The 19,673-nt window shown below is 44.3% G+C and overlaps 1 protein-coding gene across 5 annotated transcripts in view; it reads left to right on the top strand.

Annotated features, from left to right (window-relative positions):
* Positions 1–13,133: 13,133 nt before the first annotated feature.
* LOC138631684 (adenylate cyclase type 1-like) overlaps positions 13,134–19,673 on the top strand; it is a 37,165-nt gene continuing 30,625 nt past the window's right edge. For 2 of the 5 annotated variants that reach the window (XM_069716809.1, XM_069716807.1), the window contains exons 1-3: positions 13,134–14,134; positions 14,485–14,562; positions 15,642–15,791. In XM_069716809.1, coding sequence (XP_069572910.1) covers positions 13,520–14,134; positions 14,485–14,562; positions 15,642–15,791 — 843 coding nt within the window. In that variant the 5' untranslated portion in view covers positions 13,134–13,519. The remainder of the gene's footprint in view (positions 14,135–14,484; positions 14,563–15,641; positions 15,792–19,673) is intronic. The other 3 variants (XM_069716806.1, XM_069716804.1, XM_069716805.1) reach the window with 3 other exon arrangements.

Below are 19,673 nucleotides of genomic sequence, written 5' to 3'. Positions count from 1 at the left end.
TCTGCAGTATGTGAAGGAAATGCAGTGTATTTTTTTTATTCTTAGATTTCCTCGTCTTGTGAGGACCTTGTGTAGATGCACATAGAAAGTTGAGGGAAGTCTCCAGGAGCAATCAATTTGTTTATTTTTCACTTTAATGACTTTAGTTGTTGGACTCTATTGAGCCTCAAAGATTTTGGCGATGATCGCCACCACGAACCTTTAATATCACCGGGAATAAAACCCTGAAGACATCATTTAACTTTTCACGTGTAAAACAATCTTTATCCTTCATGAGCGTCTTCAGCAAACAAACAAAAAAATTTACTTTGCAAAAGTCTTTTCACGTTCCAACAATGTCATCATCTTACACAAATGTCCCCATTTCCCAACATGTCCTCATTTAGTAGAAATCTCCCCATTTCCCAACATGTCCTCATTTCGCAAAGATGTCTTGATCTTTCCCGACATGCCGTCACTTAGCAGAAACATCCCCGTTTTCCCAACATGTCCTCATTTCGCAAGATATCTCCATCTTTCCCAAAATGTCCTCATTTCGCAAGATATCTCCATCTTTCCCAACATGTCCTCACTTAGCAAACATTTCCCCATTTTCCCAACACTCCCTCACTTAGCAGAACTTTCTTCGAAGCTCCTCGACATTTATAAAAAAGTAAACTAACATTATCCGTTGATTTAACGTTGACATTAATATAATTCAGATATCTTTTGTGTTTCCATCGGAGGGAATGAAACACTTCCAGGATTATTGTCGGCACTCCGTCTAAATTGTTCTCTGAATGTTTGCTGTATAAATATCACCGTATATTTATATGTGTGTAATTACACGTAGCATCTCCTCTGGAGCTGAAGCCGGACAGTCAACAGTGTCGTGGTGAACAAATGAGTGAATTATCTTCCGCACGTGTTGCGGTTCTTTTCTAAACAAAAAGAATATCTGTGCTGTATTTCTTGCTGGTTAATGGATCCTTTAGGAATCACTCCTTTGGGCGGTTTCTTCAAAATGTTTATAACTTTACGACATTTTGGAAGAATTTTTTACAAAAACATGCCTGTCGATCGATTCCTTAAAACTCACTTAAAATTTTGCGTGCTGTATTTCTGAGCACAACGTCGAGTCCAACGACCGGAGGTTTTTGGAGATAATCCAAAAGGTTTCAAGGACCGAAGAGTTTTTCTCGACTGCAGCTCGACAGACCTCTTTAGTCTCTTGTTCAGTTTTTATTTTGGTTTTAAATGATTATATTCACTGCACTGTTTATTGTCAGAGTCCGCAGAGCTGAATGCCGGCTGGTTTTTTCGAGCAGCGATGAACGCGCCTACGCATCCCGCCCCAACAGGAGGCAAAGTTCAGGCCCCCCAAAAAAAGCCATCTAGCTGTCGGAGGACGAACCGCTGAGTTCATTTAGTACGTTTACACAAGGTTTCTGCAGCGGTTCGTTGTGCATTTACATTGTTTGCATCTGTTTTGAACCTGAATCCTAACCAGGATTGAATTAAACCAATCAGCTTTTCTTTTTTTCTTTTGTTTTTTTGGACACATCGGTCCAACTGATGCATTGTTGAGATTTGGGCAAACTTTAATTTACCCCTTAACTTTTGGGTGGATAAATGTAAAGATATAAAACTCAACCAGCCTCGATAAGACGTCGGTATTTGAATCTGTGGTAACCCTTGGTTACGGCGTCGAACGTGTCGTCGTTTGAGATTCTCTTGCAGGTTGTTGTGTGTGCGTTTATGGACAATAATCGTTTAATAATCGTACCCAAAGACAGATGAGGTGGGACTCAGTCATATAAATGAAGTAAATAAACTAGAGCGGAGGTCATATTGCAAACATATCGACTGTTAAGTTTTTATTTTTAGTTTTTTTTAGAAGTATTAAATATATTCATTTAATGTGTACATTTGTTGTATTAAGGTTTCAGGATCAGGTGGGGAGTGTGCGTGCGCCGTCTTTTTCTATATACGTTTTTATTCATTTTTTTATTCGCCATGTGTGTGTGTGTGTGTGTGTGTGTGTGTGTGTGTGTGTGTGTGTGTGTGTGTGTACATCCTTACGTGTGTAATTGCGTGCGAACATACATGGATCTATATTTTCTCTCTGTGTTGGGTTGGCAGGGTTTAACTGAATTAAGATGACTGAGGCTGGTACTCTTCCCAATCGCCCCAGATTGAGCTTTTGGAGTGAAAATCCTCCAGAGAATCTCTAATCCCCGACTGTCGGGAGCAATTTCTTTTCCGTAAGCAAAGCTTTCTCGCTCTATCTGTCTCTTGCTTGCTCCCTCTCTTGCTCCATCGCTCTATTTATAGCCCTCTTAAGCTGCTCTGTCTTCTACTGTTTACATTTAGAGCCCCCCCCCCACCCCTCCACACACACTCTTTAGATTTAGAGCCCCCCCCCCCCCTCCTTCCTCGCACTCCCACAGTCCTCCTCCCTCAGAAGAATTGAAAGCAGGAAATCTCTATTGACTATCATGCTCATATAAAGTAGGGGACGAGATGGACGGATAGAGAGATTTATGAGGAAGAGGACGAGACAGATAGAGGTAGAGAGGAGGAAGAGGAGGAAGAGGAGGAAGAGGAGGGAGATGTGAAGTGACAAGCAGATCCGAATGTGTATTCCAGGCGGTCAGGCAAGCTGTCTGTGTTTGAGCAGACAGACTGCGATGGAGAGGAGGAAGAGGAGGAAGAGGAAGAAGAGATTGTGTGTGTTATTGTGGGTTTTTTTGGAGGATACAGATGAAGCAGAGCACATTGTGTCCTGTTTAGTTTTTCCGGGAATTTGGGGGGCAGAGTGGGGTGGGATTTAAAAAGTAATGGTTTTGACATCTCGGGAAAATATGCTCATTTGTTTCAGTTCAGAGAGTTAAAGAGGAAGATGGATTCCCACTCTGTGTGTGTGTGTGTGTGTGTGTGTGTGTGTGTGTGTGTGTGTGTGTGTGTGTGTGTGTGTGTGTGTGTGTGTGTGTGTGTGTGTGTGTGTGTGTGTGTGTGTGTGTGTGTGTGTGTGTGTGTGTGTGTGATGTGATGTCCGGGAACCTTTTCGAGAAACTCAAAGTCCCCTCAGCTTTTTATTTTTTTTAATTTTTATCTGCGCTTCCACCAAAGAATGAAGCTCCATCAAAGAGACAACGTTTGTCTGACCTCTGACCTCTGACCTCATCTCTGACCTAATGTTAAAGGATTAGAGTTGGGATTTTCCTTTTTTTTTTTTATTATTATTATAGTCAACAAGTCCTATGAAAAGACTGAAACCACCAACATGTTCATCCATGTTTTGGTATTATTCATAAATATTATAACAGGACTTCTCAAACTGAATAAATACAACATGTAGAAACACTAAACTGCTCAGCGAGCTCAGTCTGGTTGGAACAAAGATATCTGATGAACAAAGATATCTGATGAACAACGATATCTGATGAACAAAGATATCTGATGAACAACGATATCTGATGAACAAAGATATCTGATGAACAAAGATATCTGATGAACAACGATATCTGATGAACAACGATATCTGATGAACAAAGATATCTGATGAATAAAGATATCTGATGAACAAAGATATCTGATGAACAACGATATCTGATGAACAAAGATATCTGATGATATCTGATGAACAAAAAATATACATGGAGTCGTGTATTTTTACGATTTTAGTACCATGTCGTGTTAAAACCAAGATAGCCGACCACTACAACTTTAAGTGCGTGACTCTCCGTGGTGTTACGGTACGGTGGCTCGGAGCGACCAAAAAGGACCGAAAGAGACCCGACTTCACCAAAACGGGTCATTTAATATAACAAGTAGAAACTACATTATATTACATATTATATGAAACTCAATTCCAGTTCTGTATTCCCATTGAGAAGGTGGAGGGATATTTTCTAGTGATGACACGGGTGTGTTGTCATGGTGATTTGAACATGTTCCAAATGTTCAGTTGACCAATCAGATCTCTGGGTCGTCAACTACTTGTTGTTTTAATCCATGTTTGAAGTTGTTTAGCGTGTTCGGGGGCGAGTTAAAGAACCGCGTGTTCAACGACGATGAAGGAAACATGTCGCCGGTTGTACAAGTGGTGTTTTTGTTTCATGGTTTTGTTTTTTTGGACAACAGAGGAGGGACATCTGTCAGGCTTTAAGTGTCATCGTTGGTTTTTGGTCTCTTCCTTGAGATTTGTTGGCAATAAGAGATATGAACTAATTACCATTAAATCAACTTCAAAAAGGGGGGGGACGAAAATAGGATTTCCTTCGGGACATCCACCACTTTGAACCGTCAACATCAGTCGTCCGAGGCTCCGTGTTTGTTTCTGTGGAGGTCAGCTTGCCCCCCGTCCCCCTCCCTCCCCCGTCCCCCGTCCCCCGTCCCCCCCCCACCCCTTACAGCTGAGGAGCAGCACTTTAAGCTAACATTTAAACTCATTATGTAAATGAAAATCATCGGTTGTAGCGCAGACCCCCTGGGGGGCTTCTGGAGATGCTCAGACACAACTCGGGCTGGCAGCACCGGCGTGCCGCGTTCACAATTCAAGTGCACAAACAAAAGCGACTTACGCGGACTTGCTTTGTGCTAATCTGTCAAGTTTTTTTGTTTTTTTTGTCCGCCCGCGGTAACGCGGCGGCGGTGATGGAAAGCAGTTATGTCATCTTAATGTGACGCAGCCTCGTCCTCGCTGTGCTTTACGCTCGGCTGAGAGGCACGCTTCCACTTGTGTTTCCTGCCTGGTGTCAATAACGTAATCAGATGTGGTGCCACACAGCTGCTCTACCTGCGTGTGTGTGTGTGTGTGTGTGTGTGTGTGTGTGTGTGTGTGTGTGTGTGTGTGTGTGTGTGTGTGTGTGTGTGTGTGTGAGAGAGAGAGAGAAGGGAATACAGTGCAGCGTTAAAGCAGACAGACAGTGATGTCTCCAGTGCATCAGATTTGAAATGAAATGGGTTTTATTGGGGGATAAATGCTGTTTAGTTCATTTTATGTAAAAAGTGTAGGAAGTCTAAAGTGGATGTGTTGTCAGAAAAAAAAAATCGAACGGAAGCTGCAAAACAAACGGTTTCGCTGACCTCGAAATCATCTTCGTATTGGACGAATCCACGTCCGGTGCTGTCTGTCAACAGGCGACATAAACTAAGCAGTTCGTTTTTTGGGGGTATTAAATTAGAGACGGTTCGGTGTTTGGAAAACGATAAAGCGGAGAAGCTGTTTTGAAGGTCATTACCCGGGGAAAAAAAAAGTTTGTTGAATCGACGTCGGCTCGTATAAAGCGAAGACGGTGGTGAACTGTAAAACTGGGGGAATTTGTTTGTGGAAAAACATCAAAATACATCAGTTATTGCAAATATTACAGGGACAGGTGGATTTTTTTGGGGTGAATTCTGGATACTGAACTCTGAAACTTTTATGTTTCTGACTGAATTACGTCGGTGCTATTTTTGGCAGATAGCGCGCGAGGTGTTGAGGGAACTTCGGTAAACTGTACTAGCTTTGTGTGTGGCCTTCAGGGGACTACTGTGAAAAAAACCTGGGTTACACTCTCCCCCTCTAAACTGCATGAAAACTAAATCATAATGTGGAATTTAATATTCTTTTTCTTTAAAAAAAACATATTATAAAATGAGTATTGGGGGGGAAATAAGTATCATTCAGGAACTGGTATCAAAATCAAGCAACTGGTATGTAAATTTTTGATCAGTCCTGAGCCCCCGGCTAGAAACCCTGTTCGCATTAAGATTCGATTAACCAATCAGAGACCAGTAGGAGGGGTTAGAAGTGGTTCCAACAATCAAACGACTGGAAAACGATCCTTAAGGGAGGCGAGAACAGACTCGGGTATTAATGCAGTTAAATTCGGGGTCCGGTAACTCAGGAGGTGTAACAGAAGGAGCGATTACATACAAAGTCAATGCAAAGAGTTGAAGATATTTAACTTTAAGTCACACGATTGGTCTGAATACAACATAAGAGTCCAAAAGTTCCTACTTGACCTCAACTTAAAACACGTGAGCCGTCTCGACGACCATCATGAGGTTATTGAGTTTAAGTTGTTGCAGCACCTCTCGGCTGTCCATCAGCTCCTCCTCTGACCTGCACTCATCGATTGGGATCAATAATTCACGCCGCCGCTTTAATATTTGATGCGCGGAGCCGTAATCTGTCGGGGGATAAGTGCCGGTGTTAAGTGTGAAAGTTCACACCGCCTCGCGCTGATAATGAGCATTTGTAATTTCGTCCCCCCAAAAACCGCCGCTGAATATTTGATGAAGTCGACCTCCAGGCCGCGGTCGCCTTCTCGCTGCCGCCGGCCGCTGCCGCATTGATCACCTGCTACTCACCCTCACCTGGAAATAATGAAAGTATCGAACCGCACCGGCAGAGCAGGTATAGTACAAGATAAAAAAAGACTTTAAAAGTCGTGTTAGCATCAGGACCGGAGGGCTGAAACCTTCATCACAGACTTCACTGGCTTTATTCTTCCAGAAGAACTTCATGAAGGTGCAGAAATGATTTTTGAAGTTAAAACTGATCAATTTAGTCCTCTCGGAACAAGAAGATCGCTTCTTAGAGAAAACACAAATATCCGACCCTGCAGGAAATCACGATCTCGCCGTCATAATAATTAAAAGGAAAATTCAAGCAATGGAGCTCGCGATCTTGCAAAATTACACCGTTGTTGTTGTTGTTTTTTTGCAAAAAATGTTGTCAACAGGTGTAAACTAGCCTCTACAAACAAAACTCACTGTATTAACACCAAAAAATAACTCCTCATTATTAAAGTGGCGTGGCTCCGCCCCCTCTCTCCTCTCACCATCAAAACAAACAGCTGCTCGCTAACCGGGAGAAACAACAGGAAGTGACGGGGCTTGTAGGAAATGTAGTTTTATCGTGGAAACGAGGAATATCTGAAATTAGATTATACACATCTCCAGCTGCGCTTTGTTTTTGTACTTAGTTTGTGCTGATTTAATATAAATAAATAATAAATAAAAAAAGACTTGAGGCTTATTTTGACAGCATGTATTTTTTTAAAAATATATTTTTGTAACTTTGAGCCCCATGAATCTCAGTTTAAATAATACATTTAAAAAAAAAGAAAAGATTATAAGTAAAATATTTCAGTGATGTGCAATGCTTATTATCATGGAAAAGTTATGAAATATTAGTCTTTAAGAAATAGTTGTTTAAAAGAAAATCACAAACTTGGAATTTCTGCTAATTTCCGCATTTTACTGCTAAAAATTCACAAAAAAAAGACACAGAATCAAACATTTTTGAACGTGAACACCTTCGAGCAGCCTGAACACTGTCAGTCAGCCTTTCACCCTCACAGTTATTGTTTAGTTTTATATTCTTGTATTGATTGTAGTGTCGTTTGTAGTGAAATCTGCAGCCTGAAGTATTTTTTTCTCTCTTTTCAGTCAGCGTGTCGACGCGTTCAGACGCTGAAGTTTCTACTGAAGCGTTTGATCTTCCTCTGACTCACGTTTGGGATCCTTCCCAGATGTTTGAACAGCTGTGACGCAGAGCAAAAGTGAACGTTCATCTCTCGTATGTAGATTTTAATGCAGCTTTTAGCCTGCAGATCTGTGCTGAATGGTGGGGTGATAAAGGGAGGATAAATCCCGTTGTGTGATTTGTGATTGAAACAATTGTGCTTTTTTTTCTTTTTTAATTTATGCCGAGAAACGAGTATGAGCTGAAAAAAAAAAAAATCCATTTACCTTCCCAATTGAGAGAAATCCCACCAGGATGACCCTAATCCCACTCTGAGGTCCGCTGTGACTTTACACGCTCCCTAAAAGCAAAAGCGGCATGGGAAAAAGTCATTAGGTCGACGCCGGCTGCTCCACGGGGGAATTATTACAGTCATCATCTGCCATATGGTGGAGTATTATTCAGTGGGAGGCGTCGGGAGAGTTAAACTGTTGATTTCAGCGAGGAACAGTTTAGTCCGTTCAATCTTTTATTACCTTTTAGTATCACAATTGGGTTTTTTGGCGGATTTTTTTATTTTCTTTTTTTCATCATTCACTTGGATTCATCTGTAAATGTATCGCATTCATATTTGTAATCATGTTCATGTAAAAAAATAAAAAATAAACTGACAATCTGGCAGGCTTTTTTTAACCTTTCAAAGACGCAACTGGTGCCACATGAAAGATTTCTGATGAACTGTGTGTGTGTGTGTGTGTGTGTGTGTGTGTGTGTGTGTGTGTGTGTGTGTGTGTGTGTGTGTGTGTGTGTGTGTGTGTGTATTTAAATGATAGCTGCATTGGAAATGTTTTTCAGCTTCCCTCCGACGTCTCTTGCTGAGGGAGATGAGAGAAGCTGACACACAGAATTAAAAATATCTCTCAATAACACTCCCACACACACACGGCAACCCAAGAGCCCCCCCCCGCCCCCCGGCCCCCCCACACACACACACTTTAACACAGCCTACTGCTCAACACTCTTTTTTTTTTTTTCTATGTGTGCGTCTCGCTCGTCTTTTTCATTTCCCCTCTCGTGCATATGGATGCATACGTGCAATCTGCTGGCTGTTGTTCACTTAAAAAAACAACAACAACAACACGTTGAAGCAACAGTGGCGTGTCGAAGACATCTTTTGATGATTTTATTAGTATTTTGACCTGATTTTTTTCTGCATTTCTTTTTCTTTTTTCAGAATGAATGCGTTTTGCAGCAGATCGTGTTTCCAGAAGGTTTCGTGAGGTCCTTCAGCGGTTGTGAAAATAGCAGCGTTTGCTGGAGCTTCGTGTTCCCCTCCTGTCCTCCACAGGAAAAGCATCATGGAGCTAATTGTGTTTGTTTGAATGGCAGCGAACAGGTTTATTCATGAATCAGACAACACTGAAGCAGCTTCCCGAGCCCTGAAGGAGGGCATTCATGGACGCACAGAAGAGCCCAGTTTCTCATTTATCTGTCCCCGTGTCTCCCTGCCAACTGGCTCCCATCTCTCTCTCACACACACACACACACACACACACACACACACACACACACACACACACACACACACACACACACACACACACACACACACACACACACACACACACACACACACACACACACACACACACACACACACACACACACACACACACACACACTCAGGTCCATGACCAGGACATCACCTGGCTGTGATTACCGGAGCGGGTCGCCTGGCAAATCAAAGCTACAATCTCTGGGTCACCTGGTCTGAGGCGGTGCTGGACTCACTCTGACATTTTCAAAGTTTATAATGAATTTATGGATTTACCACCCCACTCCCCCCTCCATCCCTCTCTGCCCCGTACACACACACACACACACACACACACACACACACACACACACACACACACACACACACACACACACACACACACACACACACACACACCCCCTCCTCACCCCGTGTGTGTCTTCTCCCCCTGCCGTGGTTCGGTCACCTCTCTGAAGCTGTCCATCCAGCGCCGCCCCGTTTCCTTCATGTCAGAGCCTCAATTTGGAGAAATGTCAGCGAGCACAATGAGCCAGCAGGGGCAGGGCGCTGTGTCACCGCGGCACCGACGGACACACAACACATCAGCTGCAGATCATCATCATCATCATCATCATCATCATCTCAGACCACCTGAAAGAGGAAAGTCACAGAGAGAGAGAGAGAGAGAGAGAGAGAGAGAGAGAGCCGGGTGTCAGATTGGGAAACACCTCAGCGGCATATCGGTCACAACTGCTAGCTTTACTTGCTCGCTCTGTTGCCATGGCAACGGGGGTGTGGGAGGGGGGGGGCGACTGTCAGGCATCCTGGATGGAGGGATGGTCCAAAAAAATCTGCAGCTGTCACTTACTTCAGGAGGCAGAGAAATGGAAGCTGGTGTGTGCAAAGTGTGTGTGTGTGTGTGTGTGTGTGTGTGTGTGTGTGTGTGTGTGTGTGTGTGTGTGTGTGTGTGTGTGTGTGTGTGTGTGTGTGTGTGTGTGTGTGTGTGTGTGTGTGTGTGTGTGTGTGTGTGTGTAGTGTGTGTGTGTGTGTGTGTGTGTGTGTGTGTGTGTGTGTGTGTGTGTGTGTGTGTGTGTGTGTGTGTGTGTGTGTGTGTGTGTGTGTGGCCCCTGCATCACTTCACTTCACCTGTTAGATGCTGAACAGGTAAAGATAAAACACTGGAGGGGGACGTGGCGATGGAAAAAAATAATGCTGCAATCTTACTTCCCAAAACGACCTGAAACAGTTTTGGTTGCTGCATCGACGGGTTTATTAATACAGCAGCGTGCAGACCATTGTATCAAGAGACAAATAATTAGAAAGTAATGAATTTAAATGGAAAGCAACTATTTTAACCTATGAAACCTCCCAAAAAACTCTTAAGTGATCAAATAGTTTTATTTTTTATTCCGATGTGTTTTTTCTCAAAGATTCGTCCCCTCAAGAGTCAACGACAAACACATTTCAAAATCAGAGACACGATCACATGATTCAAATTAATAAATAGAATAAGACATTGAACCCAGTGATGATGACCATTCACTAAAGTTGGAAGCTCTGGATGATATTTTCCAATTTCAAGAATGAACTTTTAAAGTGTTATCCAAAGTTAGATACTGATAGTTGTTGTTTTTTTTTTTTTTTATGTAACAGCAGCTGAGATGTAGTTTTTCTATTTACTATATTCATTGTCACTGTATGACAGTGTCACAACAACCATAGACTCTACATACAAATGCGTAATACCACTGAGTGCCACTAGGGGCTGGCTTAAAAAAAAAAAAAACCTCTGTCTCCAATAGACTCCCATTAAAAAAAAAAAAACTAAATGTTTTCCACCAGTCCTTATGGTGTCATTAGATAAATGTTTGGGGGGCGTGTCTGGTTTGATTGACCTTTTTGGTGTAGGGGGGCGGGGCATAGTGTCCTTTATTCCAACCGTTGCTCCTCCCCCAGCTCGTACAAACATGGTCACTTCCGGCTCCAAAACGCTGACTTTCAGGCTCCGAAAGGACAAACCAACAGGCGACGTCGCGATTGGTCGGCCTCGACTTATGGTTGGAAACAGGAAGTAAACACCGACTGTTCGTCCACTTAAAATCAGGCTTTGAGGCATTTTGTTTTGTCTCGTGCTGAAAGGGAACTCGTAGCTTTGCAGGATATTCAGCCATAAATATGAGTAAATAAGTCCTTGAGGAGATGAAGAGGCGGCTCTGGATCTTTAAGGAGGAGGAGGAGGAGGAGGAGGAGGAGGGAGTGTTTTCACCCTGTTAGCCGGCCAACTCGACAAAGTCTTATTAGTCCCCTTAGATGGGGGTCAGATCGCCTTTCTTCTCGCTGTTGATCTCAACTCTGCAGCCTATCGATTAACGGCGCGCCGGACGCGAGTGGATATTGACCACGTCGTAATTGACTTTGTACACGGAGAGGCTTTTTCTTGTTCGGAGGCTCCAAAGTGCTTCACATTGACTCCGTTCATTGACGAGCCGGTCGTTTTTTTTTTTTTGTCCTTGTCATGTGGCTGCATCTTCACACCACAGAGACACTCACAGATTGAGGTTTACTTGTTGTTTTATAGTCGTTTTAACTAAAAATACATTTAAATATTTGACTTAAAAGCTGATGTTATAGGAGTCGTAAGGCCTAATATGATGAATAAAGCGGGGAAACTGCACAATCAACAGTGAGGGGGAGGAACACGGGCCTCCAGATTTGTTAATGCTGCCTGTGCAAATGGTTAATTCCTGTAAACCTCCACTTAAAGTGCTCCATAAATCAGGACTTGTATGATTATTGCACACCGTATACGCCTCAATCTGTAGCCTGTATAGTTATGATGCTCAGCTGTGTTTTCTATGTGACATTTGATGGCGAGGATTTCACGCATGTAAGACCTCTGACGTGAATATTTTATACCAAATTATCCCTTTGTTGTTGTTGTTGTTGTTTTTTCCCCTCCTCTTTGATGTGTAATTCTCCGCCACTGTTTCCTTTCATCGTACATATTTACATATCCTCCAGTTGGCAGGTCTTTTTTTTAATATATGACAGTTTGTTCTGCAACGTGAAAACGTACGCACATAAACACTTTCCTTACGTTTTTGGACATCCTGAATGTTTGTTTTTTTAATTATTTTTTTTTAAACTTTTGTCATGAGACCATCTATATCTCCTGGTGTCCCATATTTTAATCCACAATTCTTTTAACAGTAAAGTATTCATCACTTGTATATTCAGTATTTGTTTTTGCTGTCACTACATTTATCCTCCTATACTGTAGGTTGCACTGTCAACTTAAAAACTCACATTAAATAACACAGCATATTACACTGACATACTTTTGCACCAATATTTATATTGGTACAAAATATGCATGTATGCAAATATGAACACACACACACACACACACACACACACACACACACACACACACACACACACACACACACACACACACACACACACACACACACACACACACACACACACACACACACACAAAGCCCTCAAACCACAACAACGGTGCAGCACATTTTGAGATGCACGTCATCATTCTGTAAGATTCGGGTAGAGTCGGTGAGTGCGCTATTTTTATCCCACGATCATTACCTCTAGTTAACCTTTTATTTATTTATGTTTTTTTTTAATTTCCAGGTAGGAGATGGTGGGGGGGGACGGGGGGCCGGGGAGGGGAGGGGGGGGGGTAAAAGAGATGCGGGAAAGACCAAATTTTGGCTTTTGGAGCATCCACCGGTGCAGCTGGTCTATTTTTAGCTGGAAACTACATCAGCTCTGACTGCAGACACTGAGGGGAAATCACCAGCGCTGGTTTCTTTTATTTATTTTTTTGCTGCTGTCTTCTTCACCAAACCACTGACATGTCACTGAGGCGAGGGCACGAGGCAGAAGACAACATCTCCTCCGTGTGAGGCTCAGAGGGATTATTGATTGTTGTTTTGTTTTTTTGGTGATGCTCACTGAGCCTCGTGGTGAGGTGTTTTGATTACCAACAGAGGCAAACGCGTGACCCTTCATGTGAGTGCCGTTGCAGCGCGAGATCGCCGGTAACCCTGTCTGAAGCTGAAGGCTGGTGGTCCGGGAGAGAGGGAGGGAGGGAGAGAGAGAGAGAGAGAGAGAGAGAGAGAGAGAGATAGAGGGAGGGAGGGAGAGAGAGAGAGAGAGAGAGAGAGAGAGAGAGAGAGAGAGAGAGAGAGAGAGAGAGAGAGAGAGAGAGAGAGAGAGAGAGAGGGAGAGAGAGAGAGAGAGAGATAGGAAGGGAGGGAGGGAGAAAGAGAGCGACGCATTGGTCGGGCTACTTTCCTGACGACGCACCAACAATCGTCAACCTGTGGATAGAGCGCGCGCGGTGCTCTCTCCATCTCCTCCTCCGCTGACACCCTCTCCCCCCCCCCCCCCTCTGACACCGAGCCCGAGCACCCTCGGACAATCCAGGACGCATGAACTGGGAGAGGGTGCCGGTTCGATTCCCGACAGGAGGAGAGGAACCGAAAAGTTGAGGGGGCTCGCGCGCCGTTCCCCGCTTCATGAATGGCCCGAACATGGAGGAGGCGCCATTCGAAAGAGTCAAGACCCGGAGGAGGAAGGGTCACTGCCCGGCCGGCGCACGCCTGGGCGCCATCGCGTGCGAGGACGAGTTCAACAGCCAGGAGCTGGAGGCGCTCTTCCAGAACTACAACCTGAAGCTGGAGCAGACCGCCACCCTCAAGGCGCTGGCGGTGCTCATCGTGGCCGCGTCGTCGCTGTCCCTGGTGGAGCTGCTGTCCAGCCCGCGGCTCACCTTGTCCAAGGGCTCCTACCCGGTGCACTGCGTGGTGTTCCTGTCGCTGTTCATCGTCACCAACGTCAAGTACCTGCAGGTGACGCAGCTGCAGCAGATCGCGAAGCTGGCGCTGCTTTTCAGCTTCACCTTCGCGCTGCTCTGCTGCCCGTTCCCGCTGGCGCTCGGCACGTCGGAGCCGGTGAACGCCGCTGCCCCCGAGCAAGGCGTGTGGCAGCTCATGCTGGTCACCCTCGTGGCTTACGTGCTGCTGCCGGTGCGGACGCTGCTGGCCGTGCTGTTCGGGGTGATGCTGGCTGCATCCCACTTCATTGTCATAGCGACGTCGGTCACGGGGAGGAAGCAGAGGCTGTGGAGATCGGTAAGTGCTGCACCTGCATCCCCGGCCGGAGGGGATACCAGGGGGGAGGGGGTCACTCATCCAGCTCCACCATCACGTGTGGGTCGTGGGGTCGAGTCCCACTTTCACTCACTTCCTGCTGTTCCAGAAGCAGAACAGTGTTGTTGTTGTTGTTGTTCTGGGGGGGGGGGGGGAGCTCCCAGTCACACTCTGAACTTAACTGTATGAATTACAGTGGTGCCGAGAGGCTGCGTGCTCACTCATCCGACTTTCCCCTGGAGTAGGAGAGGTTAAAAACGATCGATCAGGATAGTGTAGTTGTAAAACTGGAAACGAGCGGAGTCGCACTTTGTTTTTGTTTTTTTGCGCAGCGGAGTAAGGAAGCAGACGAGGAGCTGTCCAGCCGGCCGGTGCTGAAACATCCTGCAGAGCCTCACACACACAACTCGGTACTGATTCCAACCTGCTACTTATGAGCCAGACTGAAGCCAGAAGGAATAATATTAATAGTTAAGATGCATTTTCCCACCACAACATACTGTTAAGGATTTATTATTCTAGTCCAGTAGGACCTTTTTCTGGAAGCTACTTCTCAATTTATTCCGTATTAAAGTGTTTAATTTGACTTTTTATTTTTATTTTTTAAAGGGACTTATAATCATGCAGCAGTGCACAATTAGAAAGCATGAGTTAGAAACGCTGGTCTGACTTCTCAGGATACAAGAAGAACCGTCATTTCCGGATGACAGTGAACACATCCACACAAAATCCAGATGTTTTTCCCCCCAAATGTTTTGGCTCTTGTGCTGCTGATCAACATGTGACCAGTTCAGCCAAAGGACAAGCTGTGTCTATATTTTAGCTTTAGAGGTCTGAGGAAGTGATTTACTACAAAATGCCAGAGAGGAAAATGAAGATTTCCTCCTGTTTTTATTTGGACCCCTTCGTTAGAAACTATAAAGCGTGTTTTCTTCTTCTTTTTGGTCATTAGCATGAAGTGAAGTGTTTGTTTGTTTTTGCTTTGACGGGTCACAAAGACGGGCTGTGCCGGATTACGGTGTTTCTCCGACCTTTCACCTCTGACCTTTCTCTGAATTGAAGACACAGCAGGGGTTCGTCCTCTCCAGATTGTCTCCCGGCGGGGATCAATGAGCTTCCGATCACTAATCGATGGTGCACTTTTTCTCGCCGGTTTCACTCGCGTTTAAAAAAATAAATAAATAAATAAAATTCTAATTTAAATCGCACCTACAGTTCACGCGGTAATCCGGCGCGCTGACCTTGATGTGGACATATTCAAATCCAGCCTATGGACTAATCAACGATTGTGACATTTAATCTGGGATGTATGACTACACACACACACACACACACACACACACACACACACACACACACACACACACACACACACACACACACACACACACACACACACACACACACGTGCTTTCACATGCTTTGTTTGGCATGTCCGCTCTTGTTTGTGTGTGTGTGTGTGTGTGTGTGTGTGTGTGTGTGTGCGCAGCTGGTGGCCAACGCGGTGCTGTTCACCAGCGTCAACCTGTCGGGCGTGTTCGTGAGGATCCTCACCGAGCGCACGCAGAGGAAAGTCTTCCTGCAGGCCCGCGACTGCATCGAGGAGCGGCTGAGGCTCGAGGATGAAAACGAGAAGCAGGTGAGGCGCGTGAATTCTGCACACACACACACACACACACACACACACACACACACACACACACACACACACACACACACACACACACACACACACACACACACACACACACACACACACACACACACACACACACACACACACACACACACACAACAACACAACGAGTGCACGTTTTGACTTTGTTTGAGAAATCTTCGTCTCTTGAGAAGTTTTCAGGTGTCGATGTATTCTAACAACCTGCCCACAGGCGCGCAGTAACTATGACAGCAGCTATTTAAGGAAAGAACAATGACAGTGGCGCATGCATCCCCTCCCCCCCCACCCACCAAAACCCACAGAGAATTAATTATCCCACGTACATGTATATATATATATATATATATAAATATATATGTATATATATAATACGCCTGAATATGTGTCTCACCTTCATTTTGCGAGCGCACACTTAGCACCTGCGCTTTGCAGATTAGGTGATGATATGCTGTGTTTTTCCCCGGCAGCAACAGGCTCCCTTCTGACAGGTAATTACACAAGCAGATTGCTTCCATGTCCTCCCTACTCCAGGAAAGGTCACAGTTTATCTGGGCCAGCGAAACACACACACACACACACACACACACACACACACACACACACACACACACACACACACACACACACACACACACACACACACACACACACACACACACACACACACACACACACACACACACACACAGATTGGGATCTGTCGCCAGCCAGCTGGCCGGGCTGCTGCTGCCGATGTGCCCATGAACCAAACAGATCTCAGGCTCGATCACGTCTCCTGGTCACCACTCGGGAGGTGTTTTGCTTTTGGAGACGGATCCACAGGTTGTATTGATTGCTGAACATGTGTCGGCTACGTGCCCGTATGTACTGTGTGTGTGTGTGTGTGTGTGTGTGTGTGTGTGTGTGTGTGTGTGTGTGTGTGTGTGTGTGTGTGTGTGTGTGTGTGTGTGTGTGTGTGTGTGAATTGACTTCTCGGTTCAATAGCAGAAGCTTCCTCCTCGTTCGCAGAAGGCAGCGGAAGGAGGGAAGGATGTTCGTCTTTGTCTTCCCGAGCGGCAACGAATCCAAATTTGTGGACGTTTTTCTAAAAGCTTTCAGCTGCATCGCGCATGTCGTTCCTCAGCAGATGTCTCCGTTGTCAAGGAGATGGGTCCGTTTGTTAGGATCTCCATATCTGTTATGACTTGATCCATTAAAAAGCGTCAAAGTTAATTCTCGACTTTGGGAATTTGTAATTCAGTCATTTGCTTTTGCTTTATTTTGACAAAATAATCCCGATTGAAGGTGTTACTTACTCGCTTTTTCAGGAGCTGTCAGCAGCTACGACTGCTGCTGAAAGGCTGTGGAGGTAAAAAAAAACAAAAAAACAGCTGACTGAGTCAGAATTGGCTCGTCAAAACTATTATTCTCCAAATTGATGAAGGACGCTTTTTAAAGCTGCTCACGTGATTATTTTCTCCTCTGTGGATAACCGCCGGGTCACTTTAGGAGGCTAACACTGCTCGGTTAGGGATTGTGGCAAGGTCAAAGGTCATGCAAAAACTCGAGAGGTTTTCAGGTCACGTCTTATTGCTGAAATATACTCGTGCACTTGCTTGTTTCCAGAGCTTTCAGTCATCCTGTGATTGAGGCTTGTAACTTTGTTGATGAGGCTTTTTCAACATATCTCCAGAAGCTAATGCTGAAAGTATCTTAAACTGCAATACCACTGAGGGCCACTAGGGGCCGGCTCCAATAAACTCCCATTCAAAAAGCATCAACTTCTCTCAGGAAATACAAAGTCAGTAAATGTTTTGTACAAGTCATCATGGTGTCATTCACCAAAGTCACTCCTTCTAATTAGTTTTCTGGTGATCCATCAGAAAATAATGTCCTCATTAATTAGATATTAGGCCTCAAAAGGCGGGCGGGGCATAGTGTCCTCGTCGCCGAGCAGACTTTAACCGATGGGTGACGGTTGGTTGCCGCCTCGCTGCAGCTCAACGTCACGCCACAGCGTGTCATACACCCATCAGACCACTAGAGGTATCAGCGTTCTGTTTTTGCCTTGTTAAAAGTAAGGAGCACCCAAAAACCTTGTGGTTAGGTTTAGAAAAAAGATCATTATTTGGATTTTCAACAGCTAATTTTAACTAAGTGTCATCAAATATGTTACCGACAGGTTAAAGTCACGATAACTTCATCACATTGTACTTTTCATGCCAAGGCGATGCAAAATTTGACGCTGAAACACTGTCCTCTAGTGGACCGATGGGTGTATTACACTCTGTTTGTGATACCAGGCCTTTTGTCGGCATTTTAGAAACCTCATTATCGTGTTTTTTTCTCAGACGACTCAAGCTAGCGTGATTTCTCGAAGCCAGATTAAGGCCTGATTTCTGAAGTCAGGATATGATGTCTGTACGTCCAAACAACCCTCATTTAGTGAGCGTGTGGTTCATTAATAAAGCACCAGTTAAACAGAGCACACGGCGAATTAAACGGTAGACAGATGAGAGAAATGGGAATTATTAAATGTGTAATTAGGGAACAGAAGTGGAAGACATTAACAAAGCAGGGACCTTCATTATTTTATTCAAATGACCAAACCTTCGCTCTGGTTTATTACTGTACGAAAAAGCTGATGCACACTTTCACACAGCGTCTCCATCAGTATAGCTGCTTCCAGAAGCTGCTCCACCAGTCGGCTTTCTTTTATTATTTTTTTTTCACAGGTGAGGATCGTGTATGTGTGTGTGTGTGTGTGTGTGTGTGTGTGAGAGTGTGAGAATAGGAGTGTAATGTGAAACAGTGTCAGAGGGAGACACGGGAGAGCCCCGGCTGCTTTTATAACCCTGCCTCTCTACCGCTACTCAGCTCAGCCGCCCGATGATTCATTGTGCATTCACAACCATTTGACATCCTGCGAGAGTTTCGAGTGCACTTCAAGCTGCTGCTGCAACTGAGACTATTCACACACACACACACACACACACACACACACACACACACACACACACACACACACACACACACACACACACACACACACACACACACACACACACACACACACACACACACACACACACACACACACACACACACACACACTGGATTATTCATCTGCCGTATTTAGCTGCTGCTGAAAGGATTCGTTAACAAAACAATTAAATGACAACTTTAGATCGTAGATTAATGAATTCAGTTAACCTTCAAATGTTCTTTGTCTAATATTACTCTGTCTTAGTTGTCGTTTACATCCATCCTTAAAAGTCAGATTTTGAGTCAAAATCTAGATTTTTGCATCATCGATCAATGTCGATTTTCCATCTGGTTATTAGCTTCAAGGTTTTTTTTCAAGTTTTATATGATTATAAAATGAATATTTATGGATTTGGTCAAACAAAACACGTAATTTAACACGTTACTGTGGATTCGTAAGATTGTATTACGCAATCTGTCCTGTTCTTTTCTAAACAAACCCATCAATCAATGAACAGAAACGTATTGACAACTAACATCTAACTTGAAGCCAGTATAGATTCAGGTTTTGCCGTCTAGAGTAGGTCTGAAAACAAATCATTTGTACGACTTGTGTCAATTATTTGTTCCATCTATAATATAATACAGATATAATCAATATCTGTTCCTGTGAAAACTGTCCAAAACATGCTGAAATACTCAGTTTGGTGCCACAAAAGATGGAAGAAATGCAGAAAATGTTAGTATAGACAAAAACACGTAAAAGTTTCTGCTGATCGACTCGTCAGCTGATTGTTTCGGCTCTAAAGTCGGTTTACGGGGAAACAAAACACAGTCGTCCCTCTGAGGTGCTGAAACCTGCCTTCACTGTCTTTCCTC

Source organism: Brachyistius frenatus, unplaced genomic scaffold, assembly GCF_029030835.1.
Source record: "Brachyistius frenatus isolate BFR_SWC_R1_liver_20210118 unplaced genomic scaffold, ASM2903083v1 Contig_163, whole genome shotgun sequence".
NCBI lineage: Eukaryota > Metazoa > Chordata > Actinopteri > Embiotocidae > Brachyistius > Brachyistius frenatus.
Note: the sequence above shows the minus strand (reverse complement) of the source record. Positions and strands in the feature narration are given on the sequence as shown.